A 14,571-nucleotide genomic window follows, 5' to 3' on the forward strand; every position below is an offset into this window, starting at 1 on the left:
CTTTCTTCCCAAACCATCCATGCTCTCAATTCCTTCCTCACCGTTGTTTGTACCTTGGTACATGTCATTCCTAAAATGTTACCTATACTTAGGGAGTCACTTTTGTACCAGTTCTTATGCCTATACATTTATCTGTCTAACTGTAAACCTTTTTATTAATAACAAAGGATTATGCTATATCTTTTAGGCTGCAACTGATCTTTGTTTTGTAATTTATTGAAGTAAAATTCATATAACATAAAGGTAATCAGTTTAAACTGGCATTTAGTACATTCACAATGTTGTGGAACTACCACCCTCTGTCTAGTAACAAAACACTTCAAAGTAAAACTCCTTACCCACTAAGCAGTTTCTCCCTATTCCCCCTCCCCCATCAATATGCCTTCTCTCTCTATGAATTTATTTATTCTGGATGTTTTACATAAATGGAATCATACAACGTCTGATGTTTTGTTCTGTATTCTTTCACTTAGCGTTATGTTTTGAGGTTCATCTACACTGTGTCATATACTTCATTCCTTTTTATGGTGGAATACTATTCCACTGTACATATAAACCACAACTTGTTTATCTATTCATCTTGGATGAACATTTGGGCTGTTTCCAACAACTTTCTTTTTGCCCATAGAAATATATATATTATGGATATTTTCCCAGGTTAATTTAAGTAGGTGGATATAATGCTTTTTCTTTTTTGGAGAAGTAATTTAAATAAAATCCTTGATAATATACCATTTCACCCATTTTAAAATGCATTTCTAAAACTAAGATGATGCCACCATCACTCAATTTTTAATGATTAAAAATACTGGTTTTACTTGTTCTGTACATAATTTGAGGTATTAACTAAACTCAAGTTCAAAAGTGGACCTTAATTTAATGATTTCCTAAATTTGTCTTCCATTTAATAGTCTCGTGCTTCAAAAAATGATGTTGGCAAACTTCTACCTAATGATAAATCTTATCTTTATTTCTCCAATCAAAAAACTTTTACCCAGATTAGGAAGTATAACAAAGCACTGCTACAATAATGACATTTTAATCATAGATTGTGTGGTAGAAAAAATATGAAATAAATGGAGTCAAGATTATATTTCTTTTGAACACTGGATTTTCCAGGGTTTTCTGAAATAATAAAGGACTAGTACTAATAGTAGTAACCAGTGCTGAAGTATAACTAAGGAAATAGCAATATCTCATTTAATGCTGTTGATATTGCTCTAACATAGGTCAAAGCAGAAAACTTGACCAGCTTAAAATCCCTGTAAATAATAACATAAATGTATGTACTACTTCTTAGTTTTCAGATACTTTCACTTCTTAAATAAGGCACAATAAGCCATATTACAAAGGAAAATAATGGTAAATTTGTGTTACTAGTTAAAATATTCTGTATGAAGAAACCCTTGAATTGACTGATTTATGTAACAACCCAGAGAAGTAAGACCATCAGACATTACTGTATCTATTCTACAGGTAAGACAACTGAAGCTAACAGTGATTGTGTTTTGTCACACAACTATAAAATAGCAGGTCATTCAGAAGATTTTGTTAGTTAAGAACAGAAAAGAAAAAAATACATATACCTAAATCATTTTGTTAATAACATTTGAAAATTTAAATAAAAAATATTCTAACAGACTTGATATAAAATAGCCATTTTGGTAGTATATGTATAAATTGGTACCTACAGTCTATTTCATTTTATTATTCAGAAATGTTTTCTAAAAATTTGGGAAACTCATTCTTGATTAAAAATTGATCAGAGATGGGTCGGGCACAGTGACACATGACAGGGAGGCCAAGGCAGGTGGATTACCTGAGGTCAGGAGTTGGAGACCAGCCTGGCCAACGTGGTGAAACTCCATCTCTACTAAAAATACAAAAATTAGCCAGGCATAGTGGTGTGCACCTATAATCCCAGCTACTTGGGAGGCTGAGACAGGAGAATCACTTGAACTTGGGAGGTGGAGATTGCAGTGAGCCAAGATCACACCACTGCACTCCAGACTGGGTGATAGAGTGAGACTCCATCTCAAAAAAAAAAAAAAAAAAAAATTTACGTATATATCAATTGACAAATGATAAAATATATTTCTTAATCAATCCTAGAAGATAAGCATATATTTTAAGTCTATGTGATGTGGTAAGTTGTATTTAAAATTTCTTCTAAATCATTAAAATAAAATCGTTAAAAATGTTTTGCAAGACTATTCTGTCAATATGCAAAGCACAATAAAGACTTGAAAGACGTCTGCTTCAGATTTAAAATAATTTAAATTATAAAATTTACATTTGGTTAAATGCTATGTCTGATGCTAAAAACGGTTTCCTAACCATTTAAACAGACAATTATATTGGTGACATCTTTATAGACAGCTTTAAGAAGACAGCAGGTTTCTTACCATCAACTATGATTATACAGAAAGATTCACTTTTTAATTTATTTCATTTTATTTTATTTATTTATTTATTTATTTATTTTTTATTGCATTTTAGGTTTTGGGGTACATGTGAAAATCATGCAAGGTTGTTGCATAGGTGCATACGTGGCAGTGTGATTTGCTGCCTTCCTCCCCTTCACCTATATCTGGCATTTCTCCCCATGCTATCCCTCCCCAACTCCCCACCCCCCCTCTGTCCCCCCCACTCCCCCCCAACAGACCCCAGAGTATAGTGCTCCCCTCCCTGTGTCCTTGTGTTCTCATTGTTCAACACCAACCTATGAGTGAGAACATGTGGTGTTTGATTTTTGTGTTCTTGTGTCAGTTTGCTGAGAATGATGGTTTCCAGGTTCATCCATGTCCCTACAAAGGACGCAAACTCATCGTTTTTGATGGCTGCATAATATTCCATGGTGTGTATGTGCCACATTTTTCCTGTCCAGTCTATCATCAATGGGCATTTGGGATTGTTCCAGGTCTTTGCTATTGTAAACTGTGCTGCAGTGAACATTCGTGTGCATGTGTCCTTATAGTAGAACGATTTATAATCCTTTGGATATATACCCAGTAATGGGATTGCTGGGTCAAATGGAATTTCTATTTCTAGGTCCTTGAGGAATCGCCACACTGTCTTCCACAATGGTTGAACTAATTTACACTCCCACCAACAGTGTAAAAGTGTTCCTATTTCTCCACATCCTCTCCAGCATCTGTTTTCTCCAGATTTTTTAATGATCGCCATTCTAACTGGCGTGAGATGGTATCTCAATGTAGTTTTGATTTGCATTTCCCTAATGACCAGTGATGATGAGCATTTTTTCATATGCTTGTTGGCCTCATGTATGTCTTCTTTTGTAAAGTACCTGTTCATATCCTTCGCCCATTTTTGAATGGGCTTGTTTGTTTTTTTCTTGTAAATCTGTTTTAGCTCGTTGTAAATTCTGGGTATCAGCCCTTTGTCAGACGGGTAGGCTGCAAATATTTTTTCCCATTCTTTTGGTTGCCGATTCACTCTATTGACTGTTTCTTTCGCCTTGCAGAAGCTGTGGAGTTTGATCAGGTCCCATTTGTCTATTTTGGCTTTTGTTGCCAATGCTTTTGGTGTTTTGGTCATAAAGCCCTTGCCTATGCCTATGTCCTGAATGGTTTTGCCTAGGTTTTCTTCTAGGGTTTTTATGGTGTTAGGTCTTATGTTTAAGTCTTTAATCCATCTGGAGTCAATTTTAGTGTAAGGTGTCAGGAAGGGGTCCAGTTTCTGCTTTCTGTATATGGCTAGCCAGTTTTCCCAACACCACTTATTGAACAGGGATTCCTTTCCCCATTGCTTGTTTTTGTCGGGTTTGTCAAAGATCGGGTGGTTGTAGATATGTTGTGTCGCCTCCGACGCCTCTGTTCTGTTCCATTGGTCTATATCTCTGTTTTGGTACCAGTACCATGCTGTTTTGATTACTGTAGCCTTGTAGTAGAGTTTGATGTCCGGTAGTGTGATGCCTCCCGCTTTGTTCTTTTTGCTTAGAATTGACTTGGCTATGCGGGCTCTCTTTTGGTTCCATATGAAGTTTAAGGTGGTTTTTTCCAGTTCTGTGAAGAAGGTCATTGGTAGCTTGATGGGGATAGCGTTGAATCTGTAAATTACTTTGGGCAGTATGGCCATTTTCACGATATTGAGTCTTCCTAACCATGAACATGGAATGTTTCTCCATCTGTTTGTGTCCTCTCTTATTTCGTTGAGCAGTGGTTTGTAGTTCTCCTTGAAGAGGTCCTTTACGTTCCTTGTTAGTTGTATTCCTAGATATTTTATTCTCTTTGTAGCAATTGTGAATGGCAGTTTGTTCTTGATTTGGCTCTCTTTAAGTCTGTTATTGGTGTATAGAAATGCTTGTGATTTTTGCACATTGATTTTGTATCCTGAGACTTTGCTGAAGTTGCTTATCAGTTTCAGGAGATTTTGGGCTGAGATGATGGGGTCTTCTAGATATACAATCATGTCGTCTGCAAATAGAGACAATTTGACTTCCTCCTTTCCTAATTGAATACCCTTTATTTCCTTTTCTTGCCTGATTGCTCTGGCTAGAACTTCCAGTACTATATTGAATAGGAGTGGTGAGAGAGGGCATCCTTGTCTAGTGCCAGATTTCAAAGGGAATGCTTCCAGTTTTTGCCCATTCAGTATGATATTGGCTGTTGGTTTGTCGTAAATAGCTTTTATTATTTTGAGATACGTTCCGTCGATACCTAGTTTATTGAGAGTTTTTAGCCTAAAGGGCTGTTGAATTTTGTCGAAGGCCTTCTCTGCATCAATTGAGATAATCATGTGGTTTTTGTCTTTGGTTCTGTTTATGTGGTGAATTACATTTATAGACTTGCGTATACTGAACCATCCTTGCATCCCCGGGATGAATCCTGCTTGATCATGGTGGATAAGCTTTTTGATGTGCTGTTGCAGTCGGCTTGCCAGTATTTTATTGAAGATTTTTGCATCTGTGTTCATCATGGATATTGGCCTGTAGTTTTCTTTTCTTGTTGAGTCTCTGCCGCGTTTTGGTATTAGGATGATGTTGGTCTCATAAAATGATTTGAGAAGGATTCCCTCTTTTTGGATTATTTGGAATAGTTTCAGTAGGAATGGTACCAGTTCCTCTTTGTATGTCTGGTAGAATTCGGCTGTGAACCCTTCTGGACCTGGGCTTTTTTTGGGTGGTAGGCTCTTAATTGCTGCCTCGACTTCAGACCTTGTTATTGGTCTATTCAGGGTTTCGACTTCTTCCTGGTTTAGGCTTGGGAGGAGGCAACTGTCCAGGAATTTATCCATTTCTTCCCGGTTTTCTAGTTAATGTGCATAGAGTTGCTTGTAATAATCTCTGATGATGGTTTGAATTTCTGTGGAATCTGTGGTGATATCCCCTTTATCATTTTTTATTGCATCTATTTGGTTATTCTCTCTTTTCTTTTTTATTAGTCTGGCTAGTGGTCTGTCTATTTTGTTGATCTTTTCAAAAAACCAGCTCCTGGATTTATTGATTTTTTGTAGGGTTTTTCGTGTCTCTATCTCCTTCAATTCTGCTTTGATCTTAGTTATTTCTTGTCTTCTGCTAGGTTTTGAGTTTTTTTGATCTTGCTCCTCTAGCTCTTTCAATTTTGACGATAGGGTGTCAATTTTAGATCTCTCCTTTCTTCTCATGTGGGCACTTATTGCTATATATTTTCCTCTAGAGACTGCTTTACATGTGTCCCAGAGATTCTGGTATGTGATGTCTTTGTTCTCGTTGGTTTCGAAGAACATCTGTATTTCTGCCTTCATTTCAGTGTTTATCAAGTCTACATTCAGGAGAAAGTTGTTCACTTTCCATGAAGCTGTGCGATTCTGGGTTGCTTTCTGAATTCTGAGTTCTAACTTGATTGCACTGTGGTCTGAGAGACTGTTTGTTATGGTTTCCGTTCTTTTGCATTTGCTGAGGAGTGATTTACTTCCAATTATGTGGTCAGTTTTAGAGTAGGTGTGATGTGGTGCTGAGAAGAATGTATATTCTGTGGATTTGGGGTGGAGAGCTCTGTAAATGTCTATTAGGTTTGCTTGTTCCAGGTCCGAGTTCAAGTCCTGTATATCCTTGTTAATTTTCTGTCTCATTGATCTGTCTAATATTGACAATGGTGTGTTGAAGTCTCCCACTATTATTGTGTGGGAGTCTAGGTCTCTTTGTAATTCTTTAAGAACTTGCCTTATGTATTTGGGTGCTCCTGTATTAGGTGCATATATATTTAGGATCGTTAGCTCTTCTTGTTGCATTGATCCCTTTACCGTTATGTAATGTCCTTCTTTGTCTCTTTTGATCTTTGTTGCTTTAAAGTCTATTTTATCGGAGATGAGAATTGCAACTCCTGCTTTTTTTTGCTCTCCGTTTGCTTGGTAAATCTTCCTCCATCCCTTTATTTTGAGCCTTTGTGTATCCTTTCATGTGAGGTGGGTTTCCTGGATACAGCACACTGATGGGTTTTGGCTTTTTATCCAATTTGCCAGTCTGTGTCTTTTGATTGGGGCATTTAGTCCGTTTACATTTAGGGTTAATATTGTTATGTGTGAATTTGATCCTGTCATTTTGATGCTAGCTGGCTGTTTTGCCCATTGGTTGATGCAGATTCTTCATTGTGTTGATGCTCTTTACCATTTTGTGTGTTTTTGGAGTGGCTGGTTCTGGTTGTTCTTTTCTATGTGTAGTGCCTCCTTCAGGAGCTCTCGTAAAGCTGGTCTGGTGGTGATGAAATCTCTGAGTTCTTGCTTGTTCACAAAGGATTTTATTTTTCCTTCACTTATGAAGCTTAGTTTGGCTGGATATGAAATTCTGGGTTGAAAGTTCTTTTCTTTAAGGATGTTGAATATCGGCCCCCACTCTCTTCTGGCCTGTAGGGTTTCTGCTGAGAGATCTGCTGTGAGTCTGATGGGCTTCCCTTTGTGGGTAACCCGACCTTTCTCTCTGGCTGCCCTTAGTATTTTCTCCTTCATTTCAACCCTGGTGAATCTGATGATTATGTGCCTTGGTGTTGCTCTTCTAGAGGAATATCTTTGTGGTGTTCTCTGTATTTCCTGGACTTGAATATTGGCCTGCCTTGCTAGGTTGGGGAAGTTTTCCTGGATAATATCCTGGAGAGTATTTTCCAGCTTGGACGCATTCTCTTCGTCACATTCAGGTACCCCTATCAAACGTAGATTAGGTCTTTTCACATAGTCCCATATTTCTTGTTGGCTTTGTTCATTCCTTTTTACCCTGTTTTCTCTAATCTTGCCTTCTCGTTTTATTCATTGAGTTGATCGTCTACCTCTGATATCCTTTCTTCTGCTGGGTCAATTCGGCTGCTGAAACTTGTGCATGCTTCGCAAAGTTCTCGTGTTGTGTTTTTCAGCTCCATCAATTCACTCACATTCCTCTCTAAGTTGTCCATTCTCGTTAGCATTTCATCAAGTCTTTTTTCAAGGTTCTTAGTTTCTTTGCATTGGGTTAGAACATGTTCTTTTAGCTCACGAAAGTTTCTTATTATCCACTTTCTGAAAGCTGATTCTGTCATTTCATCACACTCATTCTCCATCCAGTCTTGTTCCCTTGCTGGTGGGAGTTGTGCTCCCTTGTAGGAGGAGAAGTGTTCCGATTTTGGGTGTTTTCATCCTTTTTGTGCTGGTTTCTTCCCATCTTTGTGGATTTATCCGCCTATCGACTTTGTAGTTGCTGTCTTTCTGATTTTGGTAATTTTAAGTCTGCAGCAGCAGAACTCATAAACCCCCTTTTTCTTCCCTCCCGGTGTTCTGTCCCAGGGAGTTACGGCTTTATGATTTTCCACTGTCTTGTTGTTGCTTTCCCTGCCCACAAGGTGGCAGCCTAGTCGCACTCAGCCTGCAGAGGCTTCGCTGAGCTGCTGTGGGCTCCACCCAGCTTCCTTGTGAACTTCCCTGCAGTCCTGTTTATATGGGTGTAGTTAGAACTGCTTCCCCTATGTTGGCCCGCCCCTGTAGTGACGGAGTCTGTGTAGTGGCGGGTTGCCTTGGTTACGGCAAATTGCCCTGGGAACTGCAGGGTGTGTCGTAATGGAGGACGCTCCTCCCCCACAGAGCTGGACCGACCTGGGTTCAGTTGTGTTTCCTGTGGCGCTTTTTTTGCCCAGGAATCTCCTGGCTTGACTCCCTGTTTCAGCTCCCCTTGCTGGCTTACCGGGGACTCGGTCTCACTCACTCTGCAGGAGGAGCCACTGCCCCTGCCTCAGGGCGCAGGCCGAGCGGCTGCGCCAGTCAAACCAGCCGCGCTGGCGACCCGTGGGGCTCTTCCGCCTGTGAATCTCCTGGTCTGTGGGCAGTAAAAATCCTCTGCCCTGTGAGCCGTTGCGTCAGCTGAAACGGCGGCTCTGAGATTCGTGGCGCGTTTTTGTCCGGGGAATCTCCTGGCTTGACTCCCTGTTTCAGCTCCCCTTGCTGGCTTACATGGGACTCGGTCACACTCACTCCGCAGAAGGAGCCGCTGCTCCCTGCCTCAGGGTGCAGGCCTAGAGGCCGCGCCGCTCAACCCAACAGCGCTGGCGACCTGTGGTGCTCTTCCCCCTGTGAATCTCCTGGTCTGTGGGCAGTAAAAATCCGACTGGAAATGCGGCGTCCACTCACCCTCTGCGCTTTCTCTCGGAGCTGCAATCGCGAGTTCCTCCTAATCGGCCATCTTGGATCTCTCCTCAAGATTCACTTTTAACTGGGTATGGATAATTCAGGAGATTGGGCTAGATTAATAGCAACTGCAATTCATTAGCATCAATTTTCTAGTTGATACTCATCTATTAATTGGTAGTTTAAGATTATATGGGAGAATATTTACATTAAAAAACACAACAAAAACAAAAGGAAGGAAGAAAACAAAACAAAAAACAGATTTGGTGCTGTCTTAAAACTTTATACTCCATGAGGTTTTGAGAAATGTATCTGAGGCACATTGGCAGGGCAGTATGAAATGATCTGTATTGCCACTGGCCATATTGTACCTGGTATGTGGATAATTAGAATCCTTCAGTTTCCAAAGCTGTCAATCTGGCACATTTCACGAGCAATATATTCACTTTAAATAAAACAAAACAGAACAAAATTTATAATTCAAAGAATGAAAGAATTTAAAAACTGCTACTGAAGCAACTTTAGTTGTGCTATAAACCAAAGACGAGTGAAATAACAGTGATATTTTTAAATTTTAAAATTATCTGCACTTTATATCACAACTTTATAAAGTTCAAACCAGATAAGTTTGACTACTTTAACAAGCAGGTAAACATGTTTTAAATTTCCTCATTGTATCAGTGTTGAAAGTTTTATATTACTTCATCTCAGGATTCAAACAAATAGGCTTACAAAACTAGGATTTGCTATAGATTCCATACACACCCAATATTATGTCCTAAAATGTTTTGAGGGCAAACTAGAATAAAAAGAAAATAGCTATGTTCACAATTATTTAAAAAGAAATAAATAAAACAAAATTCAAATATATGCACCATACCTGCAGTTGACCATTTAATGAACTCAAATCTTCTGCTTTCTTCTCTAAAGACTGAACCCAGACTTTCCTTTTTTGTCGGCATCTTGAAGCTGCAGCTCTATTTCGCTCTAAGAACTTTCTCCTTTTTTCATCAGGATCTTCATTAGCTGCTCTTCTCCGACGACCACTTGTACTTTGGGTCTGTGGAGTTGTGTGAGCTGGAGAAGCCTATTATAAACAGAGATGAAAGCTTGTTATATTTGTATTTAGTGAGTGAATTAACACAGACAATAAAGGGTGTCAAAGAGGGACAGCAACTGTATTTTCTAAGTCTGATTGAATACATAAGCATGTTGGGGCAATATGAAAATCACCCTGTGGCTGGGCGCGGTGGCTCACACCTGTAATCCCAGCACTCTGGGAGGCTGAGGTGGGCGGATCACCTGAGGTCTGGAGTTTGAGACCAGCCTGGACAACATAGAGAAACTCCGTCTCTACTAAAAATACAAAATTAGCTGGGTGTGGTGACGTGCACCTGTAATCCCAGGTACGCGGGAGGCTGAGGCAGGAGAATACCTTGAACCCAGGAGGTGGAGGTTGCAGTGAGCTGAGATTGCACCGTTACACTCCAGCCTGAGTGACAAGAGTGAAATTCTGTCTTAAAAAAAAAAAAAAGAAAGAAAGAAAAAAATCACCCTGTCGGAGAGATCCAAGATGGCCGATTAGAAGGAACTCGCGATTGCAGCTCCGAGAGAAAGCGCAGAGGGTGAGTGGACGTTGCATTTCCAGACGGATTTTTACTGCCCACAGACCAGGAGATTCACAGGGGGAAGAGCACCACAGGTCGCCAGCGCTGTTGGGTTGAGCGGCGCGGCCTCTAGGCCTGCACCCTGAGGCAGGGAGCAGCGGCTCCTTCTGCGGAGTGAGTGTGACCGAGTCCCATGTAAGCCAGCAAGGGGAGCTGAAACAGGGAGTCAAGCCAGGAGATTCCCCGGACAAAAACGCGCCACGAATCTCAGAGCCGCCGTTTCAGCTGACGCAACGGCTCACAGGGCAGAGGATTTTTACTGCCCACAGACCAGGAGATTCACAGGCGGAAGAGCCCCACGGGTCGCCAGCGCGGCTGGTTTGACTGGCGCAGCCGCTCGGCCTGCGCCCTGAGGCAGGGGCAGTGGCTCCTCCTGCAGAGTGAGTGAGACCGAGTCCCCGGTAAGCCAGCAAGGGGAGCTGAAACAGGGAGTCAAGCCAGGAGATTCCTGGGCAAAAAAAGCGCCACAGGAAACACAACTGAACCCAGGTCGGTCCAGCTCTGTGGGGGAGGAGCGTCCTCCATTACGACACACCCTGCAGTTCCCAGGGCAATTTGCCGTAACCAAGGCAACCCGCCACTACACAGACTCCGTCACTACAGGGGCGGGCCAACATAGGGGAAGCAGTTCTAACTACACCCATATAAACAGGACTGCAGGGAAGTTCACAAGGAAGCTGGGTGGAGCCCACAGCAGCTCAGCGAAGCCTCTGCAGGCTGAGTGCGACTAGGCTGCCACCTTGTGGGCAGGGAAAGCAACAACAAGACAGTGGAAAATCATAAAGCCGTAACTCCCTGGGACAGAACACCGGGAGGGAAGAAAAAGGGGGTTTATGAGTTCTGCTGCTGCAGACTTAAAATTACCAAAATCAGAAAGACAGCAACTACAAAGTCGATAGGCGGATAAATCCACAAAGATGGGAAGAAACCAGCACAAAAAGGATGAAAACACCCAAAATCGGAACACTTCTCCTCCTACAAGGGAGCACAACTCCCACCAGCAAGGGAACAAGACTGGATGGAGAATGAGTGTGATGAAATGACAGAATCAGCTTTCAGAAAGTGGATAATAAGAAACTTTCGTGAGCTAAAAGAACATGTTCTAACCCAATGCAAAGAAACTAAGAACCTTGAAAAAAGACTTGATGAAATGCTAACGAGAATGGACAACTTAGAGAGGAATGTGAGTGAATTGATGGAGCTGAAAAACACAACACGAGAACTTTGCGAAGCATGCACAAGTTTCAGCAGCCGAATTGACCCAGCAGAAGAAAGGATATCAGAGGTAGACGATCAACTCAATGAATAAAACGAGAAGGCAAGATTAGAGAAAACAGGGTAAAAAGGAATGAACAAAGCCAACAAGAAATATGGGACTATGTGAAAAGACCTAATCTACGTTTGATAGGGGTACCTGAATGTGACGAAGAGAATGCGTCCAAGCTGGAAAATACTCTCCAGGATATTATCCAGGAAAACTTCCCCAACCTAGCAAGGCAGGCCAATATTCAAGTCCAGGAAATACAGAGAACACCACAAAGATATTCCTCTAGAAGAGCAACACCAAGGCACATAATCATCAGATTCACCAGGGTTGAAATGAAGGAGAAAATACTAAGGGCAGCCAGAGAGAAAGGTCGGGTTACCCACAAAGGGAAGCCCATCAGACTCACAGCAGATCTCTCAGCAGAAACCCTACAGGCCAGAAGAGAGTGGGGGCCGATATTCAACATCCTTAAAGAAAAGAACTTTCAACCCAGAATTTCATATCCAGCCAAACTAAGCTTCATAAGTGAAGGAAAAATAAAATCCTTTGTGAACAAGCAAGAACTCAGAGATTTCATCACCACCAGACCAGCTTTACGAGAGCTCCTGAAGGAGGCACTACACATAGAAAAGAACAACCAGAACCAGCCACTCCAAAAACACACAAAATGGTAAAGAGCATCAACACAATGAAGAATCTGCATCAACCAATGGGCAAAACAGCCAGCTAGCATCAAAATGACAGGATCAAATTCACACATAACAATATTAACCCTAAATGTAAACGGACTAAATGCCCCAATCAAAAGACACAGACTGGCAAATTGGATAAAAAGCCAAAACCCATCAGTGTGCTGTATCCAGGAAACCCACCTCACATGAAAGGATACACAAAGGCTCAAAATAAAGGGATGGAGGAAGATTTACCAAGCAAACGGAGAGCAAAAAAAAGCAGGAGTTGCAATTCTCATCTCCGATAAAATAGACTTTAAAGCAACAAAGATCAAAAGAGACAAAGAAGGACATTACATAACGGTAAAGGGATCAATGCAACAAGAAGAGCTAACGATCCTAAATATATATGCACCTAATACAGGAGCACCCAAATACATAAGGCAAGTTCTTAAAGAATTACAAAGAGACCTAGACTCCCACACAATAATAGTGGGAGACTTCAACACACCATTGTCAATATTAGACAGATCAATGAGACAGAAAATTAACAAGGATATACAGGACTTGAACTCGGACCTGGAACAAGCAAACCTAATAGACATTTACAGAGCTCTCCACCCCAAATCCACAGAATATACATTCTTCTCAGCACCACATCACACCTACTCTAAAACTGACCACATAATTGGAAGTAAATCACTCCTCAGCAAATGCAAAAGAACGGAAACCATAACAAACAGTCTCTCAGACCACAGTGCAATCAAGTTAGAACTCAGAATTCAGAAAGCAACCCAGAATCGCACAGCTTCATGGAAAGTGAACAACTTTCTCCTGAATGTAGACTTGATAAACACTGAAATGAAGGCAGAAATACAGATGTTCTTCGAAACCAACGAGAACAAAGACATCACATACCAGAATCTCTGGGACACATGTAAAGCAGTCTCTAGAGGAAAATATATAGCAATAAGTGCCCACATGAGAAGAAAGGAGAGATCTAAAATTGACACCCTATCGTCAAAATTGAAAGAGCTAGAGGAGCAAGATCAAAAAAACTCAAAACCTAGCAGAAGACAAGAAATAACTAAGATCAAAGCAGAATTGAAGGAGATAGAGACACGAAAAACCCTACAAAAAATCAATAAATCCAGGAGCTGGTTTTTTGAAAAGATCAACAAAATAGACAGACCACTAGCCAGACTAATAAAAAAGAAAAGAGAGAATAACCAAATAGATGCAATAAAAAATGATAAAGGGGATATCACCACAGATTCCACAGAAATTCAAACCATCATCAGAGATTATTACAAGCAACTCTATGCACATTAACTAGAAAACCGGGAAGAAATGGATAAATTCCTGGACAGTTGCCTCCTCCCAAGCCTAAACCAGGAAGAAGTCGAAACCCTGAATAGACCAATAACAAGGTCTGAAGTCGAGGCAGCAATTAAGAGCCTACCACCCAAAAAAAGCCCAGGTCCAGAAGGGTTCACAGCCGAATTCTACCAGACATACAAAGAGGAACTGGTACCATTCCTACTGAAACTATTCCAAATAATCCAAAAAGAGGGAATCCTTCTCAAATCATTTTATGAGACCAACATCATCCTAATACCAAAACGCGGCAGAGACTCAACAAGAAAAGAAAACTACAGGCCAATATCCATGATGAACACAGATGCAAAAATCTTCAATAAAATACTGGCAAGCCGACTGCAACAGCACATCAAAAAGCTTATCCACCATGATCAAGCAGGATTCATCCCGGGGATGCAAGGATGGTTCAGTATACGCAAGTCTATAAATGTAATTCACCACATAAACAGAACCAAAGACAAAAACCACATGATTATCTCAATTGATGCAGAGAAGGCCTTCGACAAAATTCAACAGCCCTTTAGGCTAAAAACTCTCAATAAACTAGGTATCGACGGAACGTATCTCAAAATAATAAAAGCTATTTACGACAAACCAACAGCCAATATCATACTGAATGGGCAAAAACTGGAAGCATTCCCTTTGAAATCTGGCACTAGACAAGGATGCCCTCTCTCACCACTCCTATTCAATATAGTACTGGAAGTTCTAGCCAGAGCAATCAGGCAAGAAAAGGAAATAAAGGGTATTCAATTAGGAAAGGAGGAAGTCAAATTGTCTCTATTTGCAGACGACATGATTGTATATCTAGAAGACCCCATCATCTCAGCCCAAAATCTCCTGAAACTGATAAGCAACTTCAGCAAAGTCTCAGGATACAAAATCAATGTGCAAAAATCACAAGCATTTCTATACACCAATAACAGACTTAAAGAGAGCCAAATCAAGAACAAACTGCCATTCACAATTGCTACAAAGAGAATAAAATATCTAGGAATACAAC

The 14,571-nt window shown here is 40.7% G+C and overlaps 1 protein-coding gene across 4 annotated transcripts in view; it reads right to left on the minus strand.

Moving 5' to 3' along the window:
- ATF2 (activating transcription factor 2) overlaps positions 1-14,571 on the minus strand; it is a 103,765-nt gene that overhangs the window by 15,266 nt on the left and 73,928 nt on the right. For all 4 annotated transcript variants that reach the window (XM_064373336.1, XM_064373334.1, XM_064373335.1 and 1 more), the window contains one exon: positions 9,464-9,670. In XM_064373336.1, the coding sequence (XP_064229406.1) occupies positions 9,464-9,670 (207 nt within the window). The remainder of the gene's footprint in view (positions 1-9,463; positions 9,671-14,571) is intronic.

Source organism: Aotus nancymaae, unplaced genomic scaffold, assembly GCF_030222135.1.
Source record: "Aotus nancymaae isolate 86718 unplaced genomic scaffold, 86718_ANA_hifiasm-v0.15.2.pri h1tg000008l, whole genome shotgun sequence".
Classification (NCBI taxonomy): domain Eukaryota; kingdom Metazoa; phylum Chordata; class Mammalia; order Primates; family Aotidae; genus Aotus; species Aotus nancymaae.